At 38.4% G+C, this 27,947-nt stretch overlaps 1 protein-coding gene across 4 annotated transcripts; it reads left to right on the forward strand.

Moving 5' to 3' along the window:
- rnf31 (ring finger protein 31) lies at nt 1-27,947 on the forward strand. 4 transcript variants are annotated; one of them, XM_079819220.1, is made up of 23 exons: nt 1-91; nt 793-992; nt 9,040-9,186; nt 9,271-9,426; nt 9,512-9,568; nt 10,052-10,199; nt 10,312-10,471; nt 10,560-10,705; nt 10,872-11,014; nt 13,259-13,492; nt 13,583-13,897; nt 14,918-15,103; nt 16,623-16,829; nt 17,456-17,629; nt 17,772-17,870; nt 18,025-18,114; nt 19,938-20,052; nt 21,716-21,828; nt 22,044-22,154; nt 22,335-22,383; nt 22,858-22,954; nt 27,047-27,212; nt 27,301-27,947. In XM_079819220.1, exons 2-23 carry the CDS (start codon nt 795-797, stop codon nt 27,349-27,351), a joined length of 3,162 nt encoding a protein of 1,053 aa, XP_079675346.1. In that variant the 5' UTR covers nt 1-91; nt 793-794; the 3' UTR covers nt 27,352-27,947. The 4 variants fall into 4 exon arrangements, with proteins under 4 accessions (XP_079675346.1, XP_079675349.1, XP_079675348.1 ...); XM_079819223.1 differs by having other exon boundaries at nt 18-91; nt 10,342-10,471; XM_079819222.1 differs by having other exon boundaries at nt 18-91; nt 22,047-22,154; nt 27,301-27,946.

The raw sequence follows: 27,947 nt of genomic DNA on the forward strand, positions 1-27,947 counted from the left end.
AGCGCCTCTGTGCGGGTGACAGGGTGGGTGTGTGTGTGTGTTTCAATTTACGTATGAGTGAATGAGAGCGCTGCTGCACTGGCAATACGCGGTGAGTATGTTAATATTTATCGACAGCTCATAAAATACTTCAGATAGTTGACTTGACTGCACAGTATTAACAGAGGCACATCTAGACGTTTCTCTGTAATGTCGTTGACGAGTTTTTGACGATATTTCCTAAGCATTAGCCTGCTAACGTTAGCTCACGACTATTCAATAGTAGCAAACGCGTTAAACCAAAGGTATGTGTTTTATTTGAGTATATAAACACGTCTGTCTGTACAGGTTGTACAAATAACAACTGAGACCGTAAAACATCAGTTTATCCAGAAATTGATATTTAATTTTGAAGAATGGGGTAGCTAACTAGCTTCGTGTGAGTTGTTATGGTTTCACTTTCCATTCACCAGACGGCTAGCGGATTAGCTAACATAAATGAGGTGTAAAAACATCCATACAGGTTATTTAAATAATGTGACAGTCATGTATATCTATTAAATATTAGCAGTGACTGCAAATAAATGAGAAAATGACTCGGTATGTTTGACAAGTGAATCAACAGTGTTGTTGTTGGATATTGTTTATGCTTCAGACATAATAAATCAGTAAGCCATCTTGTCTAATGTCACTAAAGTTTAACTATATGCCTAACTACAATGCAGTCACTTTGTTTCCTAATACTTTGGCGTGAGAAACGATGAGTAATTCAGGCCTTGTGTTTTTTAAAGCTTTGTTGACTTTCACTTTCAGCTATGGCCTCTCTCAGTGATCAGCTGGAGGAGGTGAGGGTGAATGCGGAAGGAAGCTTATCTTCTCCAGGTTCTGCCCAGGAGATGAGGACAGGGGTGGCGTCCATGGCCAACATCCCTCTCCCGCCTTCCAGCAAATATCGCTACATAGCTGCTGAAAGCATGCTGACTGAGAATGGTAGTGGAAATAACAGGAATGAGGTGAGAGCTGGTGTAATGAATCATTTTCCTCAGCATTCCAAGGTGTGTTGACTTTTTGAATGGACTACTTGCCCATAGTGACCGTAAACATGGCTCTAATCATGGCTTTCACTGTTAAAGCAGAAGATTTTTTTCCCTTTTTTATTGTATATGAGTGAAATATTTCTTTGTGAAAAATGAAAAATTTCATTTGAAAGTTTAAAAAAGAAATTGTGGAAAGTGGGTTCTTTCCACTCATCTTCCAGTGAAAGAGTATGAACTTTTATCATCCCAACAAAGTTGTAGGCCTGTTTACTCTCCATACAAATTAATGATTGAAAGTATCTACAAAGAAAATCACTTTTAAGTAAGGTTTTGTCTTCAAACACTTAGATTAATGGATAAAGAATTTACCCAGAAATTAACATTACATTAATAAAAAATAAAGCTTTTTTGTCCTCCAACAACATTCCGAATACAACATTCGTTTTTCCGTAGTATGCAGTGATTTAACCTTGGTTTTCAAACACTGTTAAGGCCAAAGTACACTTTTTAAGCGTACGCGAGGGTACAGTGTACAGTGTACGTACAGTGCGTGATACGAATTTCCTCATCAGAAGAGTATGCGCGTACTGTACACACACTGCCGGATTTTTGTAACCCAGTCGCACATGCATTTACATTTTTTTGCAGTATTTACATGGGTTGTAACTCGTGGCGAGAGATTGCTCAAAACTGCGCATGCGTTGAACGCCTGTGTACATGTACGAGTCAAAAGAAGTATACTTTGCAAGGCTGTGCGTTCGACTGTGCGCTAGGGATGGGACAAAAAAATCGATAAGTCGATTTATCGCAATATTTCCGGTCGCAAGACGTTATCAATACTATGGCACCAAGTATCGATATCCTTTATACATACAGACAGGGGCGCCACTAGCAATTTTGGGCCCTATGAAAGAATATGAGGTTGGACCCCCTACTGCACCAAACATACAAGCCAACCTAGCTATCCAAAGTCTTTGTCTGCAATTTAATAATGCTGACCTATTAGGCGAGCGAGCTCATTCTGCTATCACCCAGAATGCCCTTTGTGACATGCTGGTTCGAAAATATGTGAAATAAGTAAGGCTGCCCCCAACTTAAGTTTTTTTTCTACTAGACTGATAGTTGTTCTTTTAAGCCATTAGTCGACTAAGCACTTTTTAAAATTAAAAATAATTTAATTACTAAATATATATACCGGAGAGAATACTAAACCATAGCATAATGAGCGTTTAAGTAGAATATATTAGCCTATTCCGCACTCAAGCGCACAAATAAATCTTGCTACAAAGCACCGGCAAAAGTAATGATTATAAATGTGTCAAAAATAGCAAGGAGACTTTTTAATTGTTTATTAATAGGTAAACTAGTGTTTTCTGTATCAGAGTTAGCTGCAATGAAGCTGAAGATGCTGACTCTGCATCTCCGCGATAGTGAACGCGCCAAGAGATAAATACATGTTTCATACAGATTACATAATCAGAGAGTGGCATATTTCTTTTCGTTTTTAATGGTTTCGATTAAAAGACAATTCAAGCTTTCTATTGGCAATATTTTTCTCATATCTGTGAGGCAAGTAGCCTATACACTGAGTGTCGGTTCATTTATGAGATGGGCTCCAGTTCATTGACGCGCTCCAACATTGATTAAAATTAAAATACAATTTATACCAAACTAAATTCACTTTAAAGAAAGGTTTTCTACAAAACTACAAAACAGGGTTGAAGCAAAAAAACACACATATTTAACCCCCCGAACGCGATGTTTGCCAGAGAACCTCCCCGAAACGCGATTGGGCTTGTTTTGGGCTAGTTTTGAGTAACGAATGGGTGGGTTTTGTTATGAAAACCTGGCAACCCTGCTGAACCGTGGCGCGTGTATTGCAACAGACGGTCACATTTTCCGGGGTTCTTCTCCGACCCCAGTACATCTCGTGCTTTTATTTATTATGGGCTGCATATATCTCCTGTTAATGCGACCCGGTTCCCCTCTGTCCCAAACACATATGCATAATAACATGCTGTATATAGGTAGTTTGCACGATTAAAGTAACATTAAAGTTAAGATATGCCTCTAGCTTTAATCATTTAAATGTGTCTTTGAAGTTTGGGCAAAAACTTCTGGCAGCTTTAGTCGTCGTTTATGCACATGTATCTTCAAAATTGACGACTAGTTATACATTAAAACTATGCTGAAAGCGCCTGTATGTGAACCTTTTGCAGATAAATACAAGTGCATTTTCGTTTACTATTGACACAAATCAATAAGTAAATCATACTCAACTACTATAGTAAACAACTTTTCCTAATTAGGCCTACTCTGTATACATTTTATGATGAATAGTATCATTATATATTATGTTTAAAAAGCTTCTTGTGTTCATGTATTTCATTATAAAATGGCATACTATGTACACTACCCTTCCTGAAATACAATTAATATTGTCATCATTAATTGATTTCATGTTAAAATAATATACAAATTCACTACCCTCTTTGAAATACAATAGTCAGTAAAAAAGAATAATAAGATTAATCCGGAAAAATAATCGTTAGATTAGTCGACTAATCGGAAAAATAATCGTTAGATTAGACGACAGAAAAAGTAATCGTTAGTTGCAGCTCTACTACAAGTACAGTAGGCTAGCCTGATCCAAATGATCCAGAATGCAGTGGCGAGGGTGGTCTTTAAAGGGTAACTAAACCCTAAACCAACTTTTTTTAGTTAATGATCTGTAATACTGGGGCTTTATTAATGCTGTCCATTGATTTGAGTAAATGTTTTGACATTTGAGTATAAAGTGTTTTAATTCTATAAAATATGGTGTAAAACCGCCAAAGTGCTGCCCTCTTAAGGTTGAACGGTGGCTACTGCAGTTGAATTTTCCTATTTGACGTTGTGGTACATCGTGACGTAGGATGGTACTTCCAACGGCTCGCTATCCGCGCCCCTGGCACGAGCTCACCACGCCCTCAGAAATGTTTTCCCCAATCACATGATGAGAACAGCTTCACTCCAGTATGAACTCTCATGTTACATGAAGTAGAAACATTATGAATGAAACTCACTTGACACTTGCTTTAACACTGTAATGAAGAAAATGCAGTTAAAAACTTCTGGCAGCTTTAGTCGTCGTTTATGCACATGTATCTTCAAAATTGACGACTAGTTATACATTAAAACTATGCTGAAAGCGCCTGTATGTGAACCTTTTGCAGATAAATACAAGTGCATTTTCGTTTACTATTGACACAAATCAATAAGTAAATCATACTCAACTACTATAGTAAACAACTTTTCCTAATTAGGCCTACTCTGTATACATTTTATGATGAATAGTATCATTATATATTATGTTTAAAAAGCTTCTTGTGTTCACATATTTCATTATAAAATGGCATACTATGTACACTACCCTTCCTGAAATACAATTAATATTGTCATCATTAATTGATTTCATGTTAAAATAATATACAAATTCACTACCCTCTTTGAAATACAATAATCAGTAAAAAAGAATAATAAGATTAATCCAGAAAAATAATCGTTAGATTAGTCGACTAATCGGAAAAATAATCGTTAGATTAGTCGACAGAAAAAGTAATCGTTAGTTGCAGCTCTACTACAAGTACAGTAGGCTAGCCTGATCCAAATGATCCAGAATGCAGTGGCGAGGGTGGTCTTTAAAGGGTAACTAAACCCTAAACCAACTTTTTTTAGTTAATGATCTGTAATACTGGGGCTTTATTAATGCTGTCCATTGATTCGAGTAAATGTTTTGACATTTGAGTATAAAGTGTTTTAATTCTATAAAATATGGTGCAAAACCGCCAAAGTGCTGCCCTCTTAAGGTTGAACGGTGGCTACTGCAGTTGAATTTTCCTATTTGACGTTGTGGTACATCGTGACGTAGGATGGTACTTCCAACGGCTCGCTATCCGCGCCCCTGGCACGAGCTCACCACGCCCTCAGAAATGTTTTCCCCAATCACATGATGAGAACGGCTTCACTCCAGTATGAACTCTCATGTTACATGAAGTAGAAACATTATGAATGAAACTCACTTGACACTTGCTTTAACACTGTAATGAAGAAAATGCAGTTAAATAATGCAGTTGTCAGTACACGTCTGGCTTTTCTTGCGATATTATTGCCGCCCGTCATGTGTACAGATAATTGTCATACATGAGACGCACTTTCAAACCCTGACACGTAAGTGGTTGCCTCGGTAACGAACAACAATACCGTAACGTGCTGGCGTATATAGTCACAAATTATTTGAGGAAATCCGTTTATAATAGGCTTTTAGGTCTGAACTTATTGATTCAGTTAATTTGAATGAAAATACATCGTATGTATATCAGATATCTGATCTTTTTTTAGTGGCATTCAGTGTAAGGATTTGACTGTTCATAGATTAGGTCAGTTCTCTTGCGCTGCTGCTTCACTAGCATCGTCTGCATCGGGAGTTAACGCAGTTTGAGCCAGCGGCACGCATTGATAAGGCTCCGGGTTTGTGTCTACAGACCTTTCATCCTCTTCCACTTCAGGTGAAGGTGGGGGAGAATGACCGCTCTGTTGCAAAGCTGGCGTCACTCCAGTCATTCTCCATCTTTGCGACTCGCGAGTCAGACAGCTGTCAATCAACTCGTCACTGCGGGTCTCAGGTGCACTTCCTCCGCTCAGTCCCGCCCTCGGTTCTTCCCCTCTGTCTCCGCTGCGCTCTGCCCACTTTTCCAGCATTTTTTAAAAATTGCCAGTGGGTGGAGTTAAGCTCTGAGCAGGGGTTTAGTTACCCTTTAACGAGCCGAAGATAGCGCACGTCACGCCTCTCTTCATCAGTCTGCACTGGCTGCCAATAGCCGCTCAAATCAAATTCAAGGCACTGATGCTCGCCTTCAAAGCAACCACTGGCTCTGCACCAATATACCTAAACTCGCTTGTTCAGACTTACACACCCTCCAGAAGCTTACGTTCTGCAAGTGAACGACGCCTTGTGGTGCCATCTCAAAGAGGCATGAAATCACTCTCAAGGACCTTTTCCTGGACCGTTCCCACCTGGTGGAATGACCTGCCTATCTCAATTCGAGCAGCCGAGACTGTAGCCTTTTTCAAAAAACATCTAAAGACGCATCTTTTCCAGCAGCACCTGACCAATCAAGAATAGCACTTATCATTCTATTCATTTTCTGTTTGTTTATTTATTCAAAAAAAATTTTTTTGATTAACTGAGGCTTGTTACAGCACTTGCATATTGTTGCCCTTGACTGTTTTAGTTGCTTCAGTTGCTCTCATTTGTAAGTCGCTTTGGATAAAAGCGTCTGCTAAATGACTAAATGTAAATGTAGCCTACAGTACAGAGCAATTTCATGTCAAACATCCATTTAAGCATGCGTGTTTATTTTAGTACTTCCGTCAGTGAAACAACACACTACAGCCTGTAAAACATTTAAATAAATATAAGTAAATAATGGTAATATAAATAATATAAGAAAGTAACATTTTAGTTAAAAATATATTGGTTTTATATTTTCCCACAGAGGTTGGCACTGACACGAGCAAGAAAGAGAGCATCGCTTGTCTAATATCTTCATGTTTTCTCCTGATGTTCCAAAGCTGATACTTGTAGTAAAAGGTGTGAAGAACAAATTTATCTTCCGCAGGGTCAAGAACTTTAGGCTTTGTTTGATTATGCGCTAGCGAAACTAAAAATCTCCGGCGTGTATTAAATGTGCAATACACATAAACTTGACGCACCTTAACAAGCACAAACTGTGCTTTAAATTGAATTTGAAGTAAAATGTATCGGTCCTAAACCGTTTTCTACTTTACCACAGTAAATTATGGGAATATACTCCTAATTAAAAGCAAACAAAAGGAAGAAACGTTTATAATCCAATATGAGAGACGTAAATGAAGATTTGGGAAAATAAATGAGCGATTCCATCTCCAGTAGAATAAAATGGAGTTAGACTATTGTTAAATTCGTGGAAAATCGGGTGAACAGTTCGCAAAATGCAGGCAAAGCTTAAATTTGGCTTACCTCACAAACAAAGCTTTCTCGTTCAGCATGAATCCATATGTTTCCATGGCTGCGATGTTACATTTATTGCGAACCTATTATTTATTTTGAAAATAAAGTCTTGTGCTTCATTCGTGTCATAATATTCACGTAAAACAGCATTCACATACAAGAAAGTGTTTTGGCCAACCACCACCGGTGCTACTCAGCCACGCGGTTGTTTACCCGCACAGCCCTACTAGTATTAAATTACTACTATAAGTAATATACATTTGATAATATCTTATGGCTTGTTTGATAGCTTTAAATGCACTTATTGTATATTGTTGCTATTTTATAAAATAGATGAACTGTTAATAAATGAAATGCATGATATTTTGACGCTTTTTTTTTCATTTACAGAATGACATTGTGATATATCGTGGATGATTTTCTTGCAATATATTGTCTGTCACAGAATCGCTGGTGTTGTGATATATCGTTATCGTGGGCAAAATATTGTGACATTATCGTATCGTGTGTTAACCTGTGATTCCCACCCCTACTGTGCGCATACGCTTGCATCATGGGCGTCACTAGGCCCTTTTTAGGGTGGCTTCATCCCCTAAAATTCTGTCCAGCCCCCCTAAAAAATTAACCTTTCAAACATATGAAACTGGCGGGAGGCTTCGGCTTCGGCCCATTTTTTTAATCTGCGTTAATCAGCGTGTTCTTCAGTCCACTGTGAGACGTCAGAAGCAGAGCTGTGTGCGTTGATCTGAGCCTCACTGGTCTGTCACCGCTCGTCAATGTCAAAATATTTGAGAAAACCAATCAGAGTAGGCGGCCTTTATGTTCACACAGAAGCTGCTGAGGCTGAGCACACATTTTAGTATGTAGCTAAACTAAACGTTTCATATTTGCCAGCTGCTTCTTTAAGTCAGAAATGTTAAACAAAAGACAAAAATATTCTGCCAAATTAATACACTTTTGTCTAATTTTGCCATTTTGATTTGAAATAGGCCTATGTAATGTAATTTATAATACAATTAACAAACAAGAAATATTAACAAAGCCGTTTTCTTCAGATTAGGCATAAGATTAATAGTAATGAATGTGTGCATATTGTAAATGAATAATTCCATTTGTAGCTCTCAGTAAATAAAAAGTTCAGCTTTTATCTTGTATTGGGCATAAGATTAGTAATGAATGTGTGCATGTTGTGAATTAATTTAATAAATATAGTTACCTAGCTTTCCTGTTAGCCTTCAAAAATGATTCATAAAACATTGAAGAAAGTAAACATATGTTTACTTTCTTCACTGACAAAAATGGAAAAACTTTATCAGTCACACCTGCCCACTGACATGGTTTTCAAGCTATTTTTTGGTGTTCAGAACATTTTGAAATGCACATAGGTAGATCATAGAAATTTTCTCGAGGGGCCATGCCCCCGAAACGAAATAATAAACAGCCAATACCCTAATATGCATACTAATAAGCTACAAGTGAATAGTGAGAATTGGACCCTAAACTAAAGTCTTACCTTTTTTTTTTTTTTCATACACTCACTGGGGGCTGAGCCCCCCTAAAATGAAAATCCTAGAATCGCCCCTGGCTTGCATACACGTAAAAAAACTAATTATACTTTATTTTGACATTGACAAGCTCTGTTAGACAGCTTAGGCATACCTGCCTAAACGTATATATTATTAAACTTTTTGTCATCCTAACAACAAACCAAGCAGTGCTTAATGGAGTGTGTGTGTGTGGGGGGGGGATTTCATGTATGGAGTTATATTGGCTGTGTGAATGACTGACATAAAGCGCATAATAATGTATAGCGCTGGGTAATCTGTCACCGTTTCCTCGTGTATTTCATAAGAATTTGTACTGTTTCCACTCATTTGTATGCACATAACATTTCTTCCTAGTTTATTTTTAGCCACTGTTGTTGTTTCTAGGTTGTAATGTATTCTTGTTCATACTATTCTGTTGTACGTTAATATCTCCTGATCCGTTTAGTCCCTCAGCCTCCTGCAGAAACTTTCCACCGCTCTTAACATCTTGGAGAAGTATGGCTCCAATCTAACGAACCCCAACAGGCCGAAGTACTGGCGTACAGTCAAGTACAACAACCCTGTCTTCAGGACGACCGTGGACTCGATTCAGGTGTGTGGTGAATGAGGATATAAGGCTTTTGGTGTGAACCATACAAAATATCTGCCGTTACTATTCTTTATCTTCCTCTTTTAGGGTGGCAGAGCAGTACTTAACCTGTATGGCTACACCAATCAGCAGCATGATGGCTTGAGCTTTCCTGATGATGTGGTCCAGCCAGATGTCGGGAAGGTGGCGTCAGTGACTCTTGAGGTCATGTGCCTCCGTATGGAGCTGGACTTGCTAATCAAGGTCCGAGGCTGTAAAGTATAAGCATACAATGGGTTCATCACAAATGAACGTTAAGCTCACATATAGAGTTTTTCCTTTTCTGTAGGGTACCCATCCTCATCCAGAGTTTTTTGAAAGACTTATTCCCTCCCTCACTGTGCAGGTACAGTCTTTTTCTGTAAGAAATTAATACTTTTAATTTGATTAAAAGTGACAGTAAAGACTGAAAGAATGTTTAGAATGTTACAAAAAAATATTTCAAATAAATGTTGCTCTTTTGAACTTTCTGTTCATAAAAGAATCCTTAAAAAAATGGTCGCTGTATCACCAGAAATATTAAGCAGCACAACTGTTTTAAACTTTGATGATAATAATAAGAAATGTTTCTTGAGCACCAAATCAGCATATTGGAATGATTTCTAAAGGATCGTTGTGGGAATAAATTACATTTTGAAATTCATTAAAATAAAATAAAAGTTATTTTAAATAGTTTTACTGTATTTTATCAGGTAAATGCAGCCTTGGTGAGCTTAAGAGGCTTCTTTCAAAAACATCTTACCACACATATAGAGGAAAATGTTTCTTTTAGATTTCTGAGCTTTTTTGCATGTCACTTAAATGCAGTGTCCATATAATGTCTGTACAGGATGATGAGGGAACCAGCACAGATGCAGTTGCCTTCTCTCCTGGTGAGAGACCGTGGGAAAAACAAACTCCCTCATCTGTGTCTCCTTCTCAGTCTCCATTCAGTCCAGCTCGTGCTCTCTCTTCTCTAGTGCCCTCTACACAAACAGGTAAATACATCACGTTTACCAACCCTGGCTGTCTTTTAATGAATATCTTTCGTTGTGAGTGTCCACGTTTATCGTTTCCGTTTCATTTAATTGATTTTCAATTGCTTTGCAGAAAACTGTACAATATGTGGCATCTTTCCAGTGTCTGCTCACTGCCCCACCTGCACTCAGAGGCTGTGCGCAGAATGTGACCGGCTGTATCACTCCCATTCAGGACGGTCCACACACACCAGGATCCCTGTGAATTCCTCAAAAGCTACAAAAAGGCACAGGTTAGCACTGAGCAATCTAAAATGTTGAGAGAACATATTTGTGTAGGATTTTGTTAACAAAAATCAATATGTCTTTATCTTTCCTTAGCTCATCACTGTCAACATGGCAGTGTAAATACTGCACTACAGTAAATACGATGCAGCAGGTTTTGTGTGAAACCTGTGATCGACCCCGTCTGTCCTCTTCTGCTCCATCGCTACAGGAGGAGCCATCACAGCCTTCTACAATATCTGGTTAGTCTGTACATTCCAGATTTTTTTATTGTCACTTTTTCAAAACTAAACAGACCATCAGTCCTGCTTGATCTTTTGAAATAACAAGTTGGTCATACAAACTAACAAATAAACATCTATATCATTGTGTTAATTCTGGTGTTTGTGCATCACTTTTGTCAATTAGAGTGGCAGTGCAAAAGCTGCACAGTGGTGAATGCAGGCAGCAGCATTCTATGCGAGGTGTGTGATCGCCCCCGTCTGGCGACCCGACCTCCTGTCGCACCCTCACGTCCGACCCCCTCTGCCACAGGATTAATGGACAGCCAGGTGCCACTATCCAGTACATTCCAGATGCAATTTTCTGGTTTTGTTTCAGTACAATGTTATCTTAAAGGGATAGTTCACCCAAAAATGAAAATTAGCCCATGATTTACTCACCCTCAAATCATCCTGTGTATATGACATTCTTCTTTCAGACGAATACAATCGGAGTTATATAAAAAAAAAATCCTAGCTCTACCAAGCTTTATAATGGCAGTGAACGGCTGTTTATGTTTTGAAGTCCATAAAAGTGCATCTATCCATCATAAAAGTGCCCCACATGGCTCCGGGGGGTAAATAAAGGCCTTCTGAAGCATAGCGATGCGTTTGTGTAAGAAAAAGTTAACAAATATTTAAAACTTTGCAAACTGTAATCTCTAACTTCCGCTAACTGTTGTACGCGTGTTCACGAGATGACGTAGGACGCTCCGGTGAGACCAAGTTTTGTTTTGTTCAGAGATTGGCTCTATCCTCTGTGCTTCCGTGTTCATCACCGGAATTTGCGTCATACGCTGGAACGCCAGTCTCTCGTGAATGCGCGTATGACAGTTAGCGAAAGTTAGAGATTACAGTTTGAAAAGTTTTAAATATGGATATTTTTCTTACACAAACACCTCACTTTGCTTCAGAAGGCCTTTATTAAAGGAACACTCCACTTTTTTTGAAAATAGGCTCATTTTACAAGTTCCATAGAGTTAAATAGTTGAGTTTTACCGTTTTTGAATCCATTCAGCCGATCTTTGTATCTGGCGGTAGCACTTTTAGCATAGCTTAGCATACATCATTGATTCTGATCAGTCCATTATTATCTCATTCAAAAAATGACCAAAGACACTTTCAATATTTTTTCCTATTTAAAACTTGACTCTTCTACAGTTACATCATGTGCTAAGACCAACTGAAAATGAAAAGTTGTGATTTTCTACACCTATATGGCTAAGAACTACTTTCTCATTCCTGCGTAATAGTCGCAGATCTTCGCGGCCGTACCATGGCTGCAGCGGCGCAATGATTCGTTGGTATTCTGTGAAATTTGGTAGTAGTAAACACCTTCGACTTACTATCACAGCCCTTTACAACACACAGAACCATGGCTAATCACACAGGTAAATCCACAACACAATTTGTCGGCCGCAAGCCTGAAACTTTCTCTGCAACTACACGAACTTAGTGCCGGTCACGTTGAAAGTTACCTAGCTGGGGGCTACTTTCAGGCGCTGCGTAATATCATTGCGCTGCTGCAGCCTTTGTACGGCCGCGAAGATCCGCGACTATACGCAGGAATGAGAAAGTAGTTCCTAGCCATATAGGTGTAGAAAATCGCAACTTTTCATTTTCAGTTGGTCTTAGCACACGATGTAACTGTAGAAGAGTCAAGTTTTAAATAGGAAAAATATTGAAAGTGTCTTTGGGCATTTTTTGAATGAGATGCTAATGGACTGATCAGAATCAATGATGTATGCTAAGCTATGCTAAAAGTGCTACCGCCAGATACAAAGATCGGCTGAATGGATTCAAAAACGGTAAAACTCAACTATTTAACTCTATTGGACTTGTAAAATGAGCCTATTTTCAAAAAAAGTGGAGTGTTCCTTTAACACCCCGGAGCCATGTGGAGCAGTTATATGATGAATAGATGCACTTTTATGGACTTCAAAACAGAAACAGCCATTCACTGCCATTATAAAGCTTGGAAGAGCCAGGACATTTTTTACTATAACTCCAAATGTATTCGTCTGAAAGAAGAATGTCATATACACCTAGGATGACTTAAGGGTGAGTAAATCATGGGCTTATTTTCATTTTTGGGTGACCTACCCCTTTCATTTCTGTGCTAAATGACGTGATCAATGTAGCAAATGTTGCAAATGTCCCTTTAAAAGGATAGTTCACCCAAAAATTTAATTCTGTCAACATTTACTAACCCTCAACTTGTTCCAAACCAGTATGAATTACATCAATAGTCAAATGGGCCCATCAATTGTTTGGTTAGCCATATTCTTAAAAAAAAATTGTGTTCAGCAGAAGAAAGAAATTCATACATGTTTGGAACAACTTGAGGGCAGGTAAATGATGACAGCATTTTCATTTTTGGGTGAACTATCCCTTTAATCAATGCATATATTTAACATTCATTAACTGACTAGTATATTCTGATTTGTCATTGCAAATAAATTAAGCATCATGCTGAGTTTTATCCCGAATACAGTTTCCTATTTTGACTGCTTTTTTTCCCCTTCTCTCATTTAGTGGGTTTGCCAGTTTTGTACGTACGTGAACCACACACCATCAATTATATGCGAAATGTGTTGCCTTTCAAAATCAGAACCTGCCCTATCACCCTCTAAGCCCCTCCCACTCTCACCGGTCAAGGACATACCGCCGCTTTCAGTCGCATCTAAAGTCACGACCACTGAGGACCCTGATTTGAAAAGGCAAAGACTGATGAGGGAGGAAGGGCTTAAACTTATTCAGCTCATTCGTGTAAGTCTGATATTTTTTACTGTTGTTGTAGCTTGGGCATCATCCTCATAACCTTACAAGCATCCTTATTGTTTCTGGGGGTTTTTTCAGGAGGGAGAGAAAAAAGGAGTGAGCCCAGAGGAGGTGTATACCAGCAGGTGTGTGTCAGGAAACAGTAACGTAACGCCGTATGACTGGCTGAAGGCCGAGCTACCGCATGTGCTCGATGAGATCTGTGTGATGGCTGTGTCATGTCAGCAAGAATCCAACACACAATCCAACTCTTCAGGAGTGAACGATGGCCAGGATGGACAAAAGAGCAATGCTGTCCCCTTGTCTAGAGCTGAAGCCAAACAGGCCTGGCTGGCAGCAGGGGGCGATAATGAGAAAGCCGTCAGACAGGCTCTCAGAGACCGCAGAGTTAAAGTGAGTTTTTGACAATCCACCCTTGGGCATCCAGTCACAGTAAAGAGACCTGATTGACCATATATGACTTGTAATTTTGAGGATTTTATTTATTACCTTTCAGAATAGACAGTGGCGTAACTTTAAAATGCTAATATACACACACACACACACACACACACACACACACACACACACATATATACACATATATAATATATATAATATATATATATATATATATATATACGTTTAGGCCCTCAAAAATGCGTCCATTTCGGAGAAGAATAAGAATTAAAGCTGCAAGCAGCGATGAAAGGGCCCTTGCACCCTCTTCATGTATTTTTGGACCTACCTTAGCTACCATTTGTGCACCAATCTTATGCATTAAAAAGCATGCTTTCATTTCAATATATGTTTTCATTTGAGAAAAAATTAAAAAATGTATTACAAAATTAATAAATGGAGCCAAATCAAAGAAACTGCAAAGATTTTAATATCAGTGTCAGGTAAGAGTAAGATGCGGTCTAAATTTTATGAAAGTTTATTATAAACAGCCACTTTTATAAAATCATGTGAAATTTACTTTTTTTAATAAATGTGAATTATATCAGTAAAAAAAAAAAGTGTATATATATATATATACATATACACACACACATTTCATTTTTAGCTTACTTTTGCCATCATCTAACTCTCAATCAAAGTACATTTTTGAAATCACTAATAATTTAATAACATTGATAAATTTAAATGATCTATATTAGATCTCAAAATGAATATTAATTTTCCAAATTGTACATTATAATGTTGTGATGCCTTGTTTTTAGTGTTTTTATTTTTAATTTAACAATAATTTAGAAATTGTATATAATAATAATAAGGTTTTTTATATAATTACATTTTTATATAATTAATACTAATAATGTCCAGGTTATTGGCCTCAACATGAAAATATTTATCAGCTTATCCATATCGGCCAGAATTGCATATCAGTGTATTCTTAGTAAATATGACATTTGGTCTGTTGTTGTTTGTTAGGTAAAAGAGCTTGGGTCTCTGGGCTTTAATGATGTGACCTGCTGTGAAGAAGCCCTGAGGCAGAGTGGAGGGGATGTGAAGGGGGCTCTTGTCCTGCTGCAGCGCCCTTTACTAGAGCCATTCCATCAGCGCATGTGGAGCGACGAACCAGAGCCCCCCATTGACATCAACCATCCGGATAAACAGGTGACTGGTAGGGGTGTAACGATTCGTTTTAACAACGATTCGATTCGTATCACGATTTGAGGTTGTCGATACGATTCAAGGACGATTTTGGTTCATTTAGAACGATACGATCCGAAACGATTCAGTGACCTGAAATCGATTCAGTAACTTTTTAGCCAAAAATTGTGTGACTGAAATAAATATCTGGATACTGGTCAGTGCAGGTGAAGTTTCCTAGATTCCTGTTGTTTCTTGTAAGGGAATCAGGTATTAATTAATTATGGATATAAACAAACAAGTAAACAACAATTAATGGCAAATGCATTCAAATTTTATTTGAATAAAGTGCAACCAACAGTTTAGGTTGAATTAACAGGAAGTTAACCTTTTCTGCTCTCATTTTCAATATTCAATACATTTTCAATAAAAGCACAGTAAGTGCAACCAACATTTCAACAGTAGGTTAACCTGCTACTTCTGCTTTTGTTATCCAACATAATAATATTACAATATTAATATCAAAAATAAAGTGCAACTAACTTCTCTTCAGGTTTAATTAATAGTAGGTGTACCTGTTACTTTTGCTGTTGTTTTTCAACATTAAAATAATACAAATACAATATTAATATCAAAAATAAAGTGCAACCAACATTTCTTCAGTTTGAATAAACTGGCTGAACCTGCTACTACTCTCAGTTTAATAAACAAACAATATTTAACAAAAGATAAAATGTAACCAACTACTCTTCAATGACTCTACATATTTCTTTTTCAAAAATATCAACATGATCTGACCGCAGAACACTTCTCTGTGCGTCCATTATGTCGCCAGCAGTACAAAAACTCGCTCTGCTGGCACACTGGTCCCAGGAATGCACCGGTAACATTTAGCAAGGGTTGAAACTTGAAAGTACAGGTAACACGTTACTAACTTAGCTCTTTCTCCTGGTGACTTGATAATTTCTCGCTGGTTGGCTTCTCCTCTGCCATCCGCCATGCTGTTTTGTTTTCTTAGCGCTGCTGCTGGTGCGTTGCGATGATGTCACAGATAGGCAGACTGAATCGAGTAACGTTTAACGCCTTTATTAAAAGTGCTAAGAAAAAACATCCATTTAAAGTCTGACGTGCTTAAATCCAATGCGTTATTTCCTATGATCGATACAATCGATTGATTACCTTTTAAAACGATGTTAGATCGATATATGTCGTCCGGAAGGCCAACTTGCCGAGCACAGATCGATGTAGTTAGATCGTAGGAAAATAAATCGATACATCGATGTAGTAGATGAATCGTTACACCCCTAGTGACTGGCCTTTTACCATAATGCAGCTTCTCTGAGACACTGCATTGCTTTCTTACCACTACATGTGCCAAATAGTATTTGCAGCTTAGTCTGCATCATCTTTTGTGTTATATATGTTTTTTTATCTTTCATTAATTGCACTGCTGGCTGCCGAAGATATTTAAGGTGGTCAGTAGTAAATGTAATGCTATGTTATTAAACATTACTAAAGTTGCTTATCCTCTGTCTATATTTAGCATGTTTGCCGTAGGCTGCTAGCGGTGTTTGAACTTCCCAGCTGGGGGCGCTGTGAGCTGGTTCTTTCTTTGCTGCGGGACCCTACAGCTACATACACACTGGAGGACGTGGTTCAGGCTGTGCGTGAATCACCTGACCGGGACTTCATTCGCCGCGTGCTGAACAAGGAATGCCCCATCTGCCTATCGGTTTTTCCCCACAGCAAGGTACTTTGCATCAGCTCTTTCTTTATAATTGGCTCAGAATCTTGCATTTTTTACACCAGAGTGTCCTTATCCTGTATGTACTGTTAAAGGGATAGTCCACCCAAAAATGTAAATTCTATCAGGATTTACATTTAAGAACATAAAAGAAGATCTTCTAAAATTGGTAACCAACAGTTTTGATTCCTATTGACTTCCATTGTAATTTTTGTCCATACTATTGAAGTCAATGGGATACACAACAGTTTGGTTACCAACATTCTTCAAAAGATCTTATGTTCCACAGGAAAGTCATACAGGGTTGGAATGACATGAGAGTGAGTAAATGATGACAGAATTTTCATTTTTTGGGGGTTTACCCAAAAAACATCATCAAGTGCTCATTTACTTGCCATTGTGTTGTTCCAAATCTGTATTACTTTATTTCTTCAATAGAATGCAAAAGAAAACATTTGGAAAATGTCTATCTTCGGACAGTTTATATTGCATGCACCCCAGTTTTACTGGGTCCGTTTCACAAATTAGCTCTCAATGGAAATGCTGTTGCATTTTTGGCAAATTTATGTGTGAAAGCACCTTACATTGAGTCAGGACAGGAGTCTAATTTTTGGTGTATTTTTCTGTCTCAGATGCAGTCGCTGACATCGTGCCAGTGCTCTGTGTGCTGTGGATGTTTCAAGCAGCATTTCACCATAGCGGTGAGGGACAAGCACATCAGAGACATGGTGTGTCCTGTCTGCACAGAGCCTGACATCAATGACCCGGAGCACCTTAACAGCTACTTCTCCACTCTGGACATACAGGTACTGCAAAAGAGCAAAAAATAAAGATCAGTTCAGTACTGGGACTTGATTTGGAACACAGTAGCATATAACTTGGCTTCAAGCTACTCACTGAAATGATCTTGTGTATCTGAAATGATCGTGTGTGTGTGTGACTGCCCAGCTCAGGGATTGCCTTGAACCAGACGTGTACGATCTCTTCCACAAGAAGCTGACAGAACAGGCTCTTATCAAGGACCCAAAGTTCCTGTGGTGCAGCCATGTGAGTGACACTGCACTTCCTAACTGTCTCAGAGATAGCACTCTCATACTCAAACAGCTGTTGTCTCATTCAAGAGTATTTTACAGTGATCTGAAAAGAAGTGCATGATGTGAGGTGTTTTTGTTCTTTTTTATTCATATCTTGTTTCCCACAGTGCTCATATGGCTTCATCTATGACGGCGATCAACTCAAGGTCACCTGTATGCAGTGCAGGAAAAGCTTCTGTGCTCAATGCAAAAAACCGGTAAGTGTTTTCATAAAGCAAAAAAAACTGATTTGCGGTGACCTCGCATGAATATAGGAGATGAACGTCAGTGGGGAGTAATTCAAAGTAGCGACACGATCAACTCACCTATGTTTTTCAGCAGCGTGACCGTAGTCAGCGGCTTTAAAATAGTGTTGTGTTTGCAATGACAGATAACGGTTTCAAGCAAATCTGAAACAAACTCTCTCATATTTATGTGCAATGAGAGGAAAAACTATTCGCTGTAGTGAATTGTTTATCCGAAAACAAATTCTCTCCTGTAATGACTTAAAGTCTGCTTCAGTTTAGTGAATCATTCATCCGAAACAAACTTTCTCATACTGTATGCATGTATAACAAAAAAAGTCAACAATTAATTCTGGTGAATTGTTTTGTTGAACAGAACAAACTCATAAAAAGATTCGCTGATTTGTTTCCCTATGCAGCATTTTACACACCTGCACTTGTCGCTTTTCGGTGACAATCGTCGTTTTCTTGGTCAATTAGGTCATTTACGTGAATCGCGTAGAACCGGAGAGTTTTTTTTTTTTTTTTGCCGCTCTATGTGGCGTGACTAATCACTGATCACAGTTCAAGCGGCCGTGCAACGCGCATGCACGTGAACGCGATCATCTGTGAAGGCGATCGATCATCTCTTACTAAAGAATAAACATGAATGACCATCTGAAGGTATGCTGAGGATACATTACAACTTACTGTCATGTAATATATGTGATGTAATCGCTAAATCAGTGTTTCAACGGCGGAAAGACCTCAATATAACTGCGTGTAAACTAAAAAATGTCATGTAACGTTAGCATCACATTTACCTCTGGCAGTCATTCAGTGTCCACAGAATTTTATTCACTAGAGAAATCAACTCTTTCACTAAATATATGCTCTAAATTAGCCTATATATTCATTATATTCTACTTAACCTGTTAGTGATGTCTTGATTGTTTCATGCATGTTAAATAAACCTGTAATGAAAATGACAGACACTGTGTATAAATTATTATATTTCAACAACGAATTGGATAAAAAACTATTTTATAATTAGATTTAGAAGTTAATGCAAAAACTGCCGTATGTGAAGTTTACATGTTTGCATACAATGTGTTATTTGAGTGTTGATTATTATACCTAAAAATAAATAGCAACTGAATTTAGGCTAATAGTTTGTGCTCTGTTGTTAACCTTTAATATTAATGTGCAAGTAAGGGCTCCCTATATAATTTACAGAAATATCTTCAATAAACTTTTAGATATAATTAAATTCATTCAAGGACAGACACTTTTTTTTCTTCTTCAGTAAACCACTGTTAAATGTAAAAATAAATAAAAAGCAATTTTATAAAACTGCTGTACCGAACTCGCACCGAACCGTGATTTCTAAACCGAGGTTTTATTTGTGTCATGCGTCACAACACTTCCTTGAGTTCCAGGCGTTTCTGTGTTGTAAATAAAATAATTTTTAGAATATTAAATGTGTCATTCTCTTTAAGTCACGCTCAGAAATGTGTCATTTGCATATTAAAATCACGCAACCACCCCTCCACCCCCGCGACACTGTCACCTTTTTTATTCTTAGGAGTTTGCAGGTCTGATTTTAGTTCTTCTTTATTATGGTGGAATATTTAGTGCAATGCTGCTGTTAATTACACTGTTTTAATGTACATTAAGGTGGATTTGGTGTATATTTATGCCCAAAGTAGATCCTGTCACCTGAGTTGATATTCATGAACAAATCCTGAAAATAAAAATGAACAAATCCTTCTGAATGATGGTAGTTTGTGTCTTACTCTCTATCTCTCTCTCTGCAGTGGGAGCCGCAGCACGTGGGGCTCTCATGTGAGCAGTTCCAGCTGTGGAAGCGAGAGAATGACCCCGAGTACCAGAGGCAGGGTTTGGCCGGATACCTGCGTGACAATGGGATCAGTGAGTCACCTTTTGATCGTCTCTTGAAGCCTAATCCACACCTACTAACAATACTGCCCCTGCCCCACTGAGAATTAACCTTAGGAAACATGTTGCCTGCTAATGCAGTCTGTTTGTTTTGTTGTGTTTGGTCCATTGGTGAAGGAAAACCTAATCAAATATTAATGTTGGGTATTTCTTACTCACAGGCATTTTTATTCACACTTATATATAATGTATGTGACCCTAGACCACAAAACCAGTCATAAGAGTAATTAAAAAAAAAAAAATAGATTTATACATCATTCCATTCCATTATACAGCTTTCCATTGATGTATGGTTTATGATTGGACAATATTTGGTCGCGATACAACTATTTGAAAATCTGTAATCTGAGGGTGCAAAAAAATCTAAATATTGAGAAAAAATCGGCTTTAAAGTTGTCAAAATGAAGTCCTTAGCAATGCATATTACTAATAATAACACATCATTTATATATTTATGTTAGGAAATTTACAAAATATCTTCGTGGAACATGATCTTTACTTAATATCCTAATGATTTTTGGTATAAAAGAAAAATCAATAATTCTGACCCATACAATGTATTATTGGCTATTGCCCCAAATATACCTGTGCAACTTATGACTGGTTTTGTGGGCCAGGGTCACATATTATCTCTTCATCACTGCACCTGTTAGTGGGTGGGATATATTAGGCAGCAAGTGAACATTTTGTCCTCAAAGTTGATGTGTTAGAAGCAGGAAAAATGGGCTAGCGTAAGGATTTGAGTTTGACAAGGGCCAAATTGTGATGGCTAGACCACTGGGTTAGAGCATCTCCAAAACTGCAGCTCTTGTGGGGTGTTCCCGGTCTTCAGTGGTCAGTATCTGTCAAAAGTGGTCCAAGGAAGGAACAGTGGTGAACCGGCGACAGGGTCATGGGTGGCCAAGGCTCATTGATGTATGTGGGGAGCGAAGGCTGGCCTGTGTGGTCTGATTAAACAGACGAGCTACTGTAGCTCAAATTGCTCAAGAAGTTAATTCTGGTTCTGTTAGAAAGGGTTTTGTTGAGTATGGGGCTGCATAGCCGCAGACCAGTCAGGGTGCCCATGCTCACCCCTGTCCACCGCCAGAAGTGCAAACAGTGGGCAAGTGAGCATCAGAACTGGACTACGAAGCAATGGAAGAAGGTGGCCTGGTCTGATGAATCACGTTTTCTTTTATCAGGGTGAGGGCTGTTTTGGCAGCAAAAGGGGGACCAACACAATATTAGGTCATAATGTTATGCCTGATCGTTGTATACATTACACACACGCACTTAAATATAATATAATATAAATAGACATGTAAATGCTGTATATGTAAAGGATTTATGGATCTTTTGTTTCAGTTTTATGTTGCCATGTATGTCTGCGTATTTCTCTGTCAACAGTTACAGTACAGGTACATTTTTCAGATCCCTTGGATTTACCAGGATTTCTGCATAAATTAAGGATTTGCAGTAGTTAATTGGATTTATAATCACGACAATGGACAAACATGTACTGTTTGACTATGTATATTCTGTTTTTATGGAATGCAAAAATGTAAACATTCACAGTACAGGGTGTAAAAACTGTCACACAGCCCATTCTTTCTGTCATACAATGGTTTAATCTGCTGTTCTTATGTCTGTCTTGTAGCTTGTCCTAACTGTAGGTTCCAGTATGCTCTGGCCAGGGGCGGCTGTATGCACTTCAGTTGTTCCCAGTGCAGGTATCAGTTCTGCAGTGGATGTAACAACCCTTTCCACACAGTGAGTTCCTGTCTCATCTTGTTGTCCTAGGATTATTTGTGTCTATTTGTAGCTCTATGTGCATGTTATACGACGCTGTACGTGACTGATATTCAGTTTTGAAGCCAGCTACGGTTGGGCTTAAAGTAGCAGCCTTCTCCGGAACACGGTTTCTTCTCTCCCTTTTTATTCATCCTTTTTTTTTCTCACACTCTTGCTCACTCCTTCTCTGGCAGAAGTGTGCAGTGAACCAGTGTACTGTGACAGGTCTGCATGCCCATCACCCCAGAGACTGCCTCTTCTACCTCCGAGACTGGGAGCCTGCCAGGCTTCAGGCCTTACTTCAGGTACACACACACACACACACACACACACACACACACTCTTGCCTTAACACAGGCACGCACATTTCCTCCTACACATCCACACGCACAGCACTTGTGTGCCAGGGTTGGTTGTGAAAACTCACTTCTCATCTCTATCGTTTTATTTCGAATATTTGTTTGAACGTAATTTTGTTTCCTCAGAAAAAGACGGTGAACTACAATACTGACACTGCAACAGGAGTACAGACTGGTATGTATTTATTTGTATCAAAGCTTTATTCATTTGGTTTATTCTGACTATGTGGCCATATTTCAGTCTGTCTTGTCTCCCCCAGAAATTCTGTAATCAGTTTGTCTGTGTCTGTCTCTTCATCTAATTTGTCCATCTCTGTCTTAGTCTAGTTTGCTTCTGATTTCACTCTTTATCTCAACTGCCCAGTGGAACAAAATAGCTTTTACTGTAATGAAAGCCTAAAAGCTGAACATCATAAAGCAATGCACTGTTTTCCTACTAAAACAGCCATCCAATTACTTCTCAGACCAAGGCTATATTTGTACCATGAAATCGTTGTCAGACACACACATACACCTACTCCTTACAGCTTTATTTCACACTCTGTTCCACTTCTCTTTTCTGAAAATATCTCCCTCGAAAACTGACTTTCCCCCCAAATGCATCCTTGATGGGTTTTTTTTTTTTGTGTGTTTTTTTTTTTTGCATCAGGTGTATGCAGTGTGATCGAGCAGAAAGATGAAGGGCCTCGTCCGACTGATTCGCCGTGTGGGGCTCAGACTCAGCCGGGACAGGCAGGACTCTGCGAGTGAGTAACATCGTTGTTACCATGTTCACTGCTCCCTGTACTCTCAAATCTCTCAAACTCATCTCAGTTTTTTTTTTTTTTCTTTTGGTCATTTGTGTTGTCTTGCTTGTAGGGATTAGAATAAGTACCCGAGTACTTGAAAATTACAGACCAATTGCTTGATCTAACTCGTAAACATTTTACAGTGATCAGAATTCAGACCTCATTTTTAATTGTTAATAATTAATATTAAAAAATTAATAATTGGTGACATCATTTTCTGCAGTACCATCAACACCGTTCAATTTGAATTTCAGTCCACATTCAAGAGTACTCTTTTTTTCTTTCTTTGGATTATATATAATTCATATACTGTCAAACCAAAATTTGTTCTGACACTTTATCACAGTTTCTTCGCTAGTTTAGAAAATGGTAATAAAAAAAATAACTCAGTTAAACTCTGTCAGAACAAATTCATCTTGATAATGTCAGATAACTTTGATAGAAAGGTATGTAATGGATTACAATCAACCAATCAGCTGTCAGCTGTTAAATTTAAGTACACAATTAGATAATACCAATTACCAAGCAATGCTTAATTTTGTTCAGTCTGTGGTGTAAAGGTCTCATTAGCAATTAAAGAAAAAAACACTTAAAAGGGTTCGTTCACCTAAAAATGAAAATTAGCCCATGATTTACTCACCCTTAAGCCATCCTAGGTGTAATTGACATTCTTCTTTTAGACAAATAAAATCGGAGTTATATTAAAAAGGCCCTGGCTCTTCCAAGCTTTATAATGGCAGTGAACTGTTGTCATTTTTTAAGTCCATAAAAGTGCATCTATCCATCATATAAATGCTCCACACGGCTCCGGAGAGTTAATAAAGGCCTTCTGAAGCGAGTGGCACTTTTGTGTAAGAAAAATATCCATATTTAAAACTTAATAGACTAACTAGCTTTCGGCGGTCAGTGGTATATGCAAGTTGGCTTTGCGGCAAAAAGGTATCCCCTGACGCGACGATGGAGTAGCGCAAGCGTTGACGCCTCTCGTGGAAAGGGCTGGGCAACAAACTCAAGCCCCTCTTCTCTTATATCGAAATGCTCCACCAGTTCTCTTTAAAAATTCTCATTTTAGACTTCTAATTCTGTGTTTTGTTTTACTCTATCCTCTGTGCTTCTGCGTTCATCAATACGCATGCGTCAAGGGTTACTCTTTCACTTGCGTACCTCTGACCGCCGGAAGCTAGTTATTTTAGTCTATAAAGTTTTAAATATGGATATTTTTCTTACACAAACGTGCCACTTGCTTCAGAAGGCCTTTATTATCCCCCCCCCCCCCCCCCACCCCCACCCCCGGAGCTGTGTGGAGCAGTGATATGATGGATAAATGCACTTTTATGGACTTCAAAAATGATCCAACAATTCACTGCCATTAAGCTTTTATTCGTCTGAAACAAGAATGTCATATACACCTAGGATGACTTGAGGGTGAGTAAATCATGGGCTAATTTTTTTTGGGTGAACTAACCCTTTAAGCAAAACATGGTCAGGTCAAATAGTCTGAATAATTTTGGTCCCACATTTTTATCAGTGTTACTAGTAGTCCACTGTATGAAGAATTTGTGGGTATAATATGTCACAGTTTACTTTATTTTGCTATCCTCGCTTACATAAATGAACTATAGTGTCCCACTAGTAAAAAATTATATCTGGTGTCTGATTAATGTTATGTCTGATCGGTGTGTGTGTGTGTGTGTGTGTGTGTATATTTTATATTATATTATAAATAGTAAATTATGACCACTGACAGGTGAAGTGAATAACACTGATTATCTCTTCATCACAGCTCCTGTTAGTGGATGGGATATATTAGGCAGCAAGTGAACATTTTGTCCTCAAAGTTGATGTGTTAGAAGCAGGAAAAATGGGCAAGCGTAAGGATTTGTGTGAGTTTGACAAGGGCCAAATTGTGATGGCTAGATGACTGGGTCAGAGCATCTCCAAAACTGCAGCTCTTGTTCCCGGTCTGCAGTGGTCAGTATCTATCAAAAGTAGTTCAAGGAAGGAACAGTGGTGAACTGGCGACAGGGTCATGGGTGGCCAAGGCTCAGTGATGTATGTGGGGAGCGAAGGCTGGCTCGTTTAGTTCATTGCTCAGTTGTCCAGTTCTGATGCTCACATGCCCACTGTTGGCACTTTCGGCAGTGGACAGGGGTCAGCATGGGCACCCTGACTGGTCTGCAGCTATGCAGCCCCATACGCAACAAACTGTGATGCACTGTGTGTTCTGACACCTTTCTATCAGAACCAGCATTAACTTCTTGAGCAATTTGAGCTACAGTAGCTTGTCTGTTTGATCGGACCACACGGACCGGCCTTCGCTCCCCACGTGCATCAATGAGCCTTTGCTGCATCCCATGACCCTGTCGCCGGTTCACCACTGTTCGGTGTGTGTGTGTGTGTGTGTGTGTGTGTGTGTATATATACCCAAAAGTATTTTTTTCCATGTGGATTAGTGCAGAAGAAAAGATCTGTGAACAAAAGAATTTATGACTTTTACACGTTTAATTCATCAAGATCTTAACAAATGAAAACAACTTTTTGAAACATAATTACAATCACAGAAGTAAAAAAACAACACTACAGTTGCATGACTATAATGACACCAACACTAACTCTTTGGATCTTTATTTTAGCTCTACAAGTTTGAGTTAGAATAGTTTTCAAGACTGCGAGTGCAGCAAAGGCTGTAAAAGCAGACTAGTGAATAGATGAGTTTTTCTGTTCCGCGTGATGATCATGTCTCTGGCATTATCTGTAGTCCCATTTAGCCACTTGTTACTAACCTTTTTCAAAATGCGTAAAAGCTTAAAAAATCTATATATTACCAGTGGGGTATTGCTAATGTATTTTATACTGTTGAATACAATTTGAAAATGTATTGAGCATGTTAACCACAGAATCTATTTTAGGCATTTAAAAAAAAAAACATTGACTTTGTGACAATTGAACCAGAAGGGCAAAAATGCTAACTCATTTCTCAGCTTTAGGACTCATTCCTGCAGCACTCTTTAAGAGACAAGTGTCAACACATTTTTAAAGGGTTAGTTCACCCCAAAATGAAAATTCTGTCATTAATTACTTACCCTCATGTCGTTCGACACCCGTAAGACCTCCGTTCATCTTCGGAACACAAATGAAGATATTTTAGTTGAAATCTGATGGCTCTGAAAGGCCTCCATTGGCACAATGCACGGTTCACTCTCAAGACCCTTAAAAGGTACTAAAGACGTCGTTACAAAGTCCATCTCACTACAGTGGTTCTAAAATAACTTTATGAATCGGCGAGAATAGTTTTTGTGCGCAAAAAAACCCTAAATAACGACTTACATAGTGATGACGATTTCAAAACACGGCATCATGAAGCTTCGAAGCGTTATGAATCAGCGAGTCGAATCATGATTCGGATCACGTGTTAAACCGCCAAACTGCTGAAATTTGGCGATCCAAACTGCTGATTCGACTCAGATTCATAACGCTTCCACTATAGAAGTCGTTATTTAGGGTTTTTTTGCACACAAAAACTATTGTCGCTGATTCATAAAGTTATTTTAGAACCACTGTAGTGAGATGGACTTTGTAACGACGTCTTTAGTACCTTTTAAGGGTCTTGAGAGTGAACCGTGCATTGTGCCAATGGAGGCCTTTCAGAGCCATCAGATTTCAACTAAAATATCTTCATTTGTGTTCCGAAGATGAACGGAGGTCTTACGGGTGTCGAACGACATGAGGGTAAGTAATTAATGACAGAATTTTCATTTTTGGGTGAACTAACCCTTTAAATACTTGGAAAGTGCAAATATGCAAAATTAGAAATATCAAATGTGAATTGAATTTGTAATTGTTTGAATTTTGACCACAATATGCTAATATCTTTAGTACTGGGATTGGTGAGACATTGTGAGACAGCAAGATGCAATAATATGGCCAAAGACATCAGATGCTGTAATTAAAAATAAAAATGGTGAAGATGGAATAGTGTACTTGACAAGACAAAATGACACAAATGCTTCTTCCTCATTTTTAGAGGTAAATAAAAGTGTTGTGTTTCAGGAAACATTATCGAGAGTACCTGGTCAGCCTCATTAATGGACATTCTATTGACCCCGCCCTACTTTACGCACTTGATGAGCTGAACGTGGCCTGCAGGAGATACCATGTTGACGTCACACAGGGGGAAGGAGAAGACGAGAGAGCATACTTTGCCAGACTGCTTAAGGTGGGCTGACGCTGTCCTTTCTTCAGTCTATAAGCATGAGCTCTCTTTGGTACAGTTCTCAAACTCTTTCTTTACCTCACATCTGCAGAAACTCATGGATGACGTGCCTCTGGGTGACAAGGTCCTTCGCAAGAAGTGAAGACGTTTTTCCTTTGTTCATTTAACCGGTGCTGACTATTTTAGCCACATGCACCTGTAGCTCCTCTCTATGATCTAAACTGAGAGGCAGACAGAATTTTAAACACAGTGCTTCCCTGTTCTCAATGTGATGTAGTTGCACACATTTGCACAATGCACACACTGGTTTGTTTTCTTTTTCTTTAAGGTTTTGTGATGGAAAATTCTAACTTTTTTTTAAATCATGTTTTGATTTTAATCACCCTCTAATAGCGTTATAGCTTTAGCTTGATCATTTAAAAAAACAGACTGAGACAAAACACTTTTGCCGATATAATGAAACCATAAATGCACTCAAACAAGTTTTATATTTCATTAAGTACATTTTAAAATTAAAATGGTAAAACAGCAGCATTTTAAATGATTTTATGAGTGAACTTTTAGTTGATTGTACCTCAGGCTGTTCATTATTAGTTTATTCAATCAAATAAAACCAAAAACAAAATCTGCACATTTATGGGTGTCAAAAGACATACAATCAAAGTAATAATGGCATACTTTTAATTGTGGGTCTATATGTACATATATATATGATTAAACATAATTTATAAAACGTCG

The sequence above is a fragment of the Gobio gobio genome, assembly GCF_949357685.1.
Source record: "Gobio gobio genome assembly, chromosome: 6".
In the NCBI taxonomy this organism is placed as follows: domain Eukaryota; kingdom Metazoa; phylum Chordata; class Actinopteri; order Cypriniformes; family Gobionidae; genus Gobio; species Gobio gobio.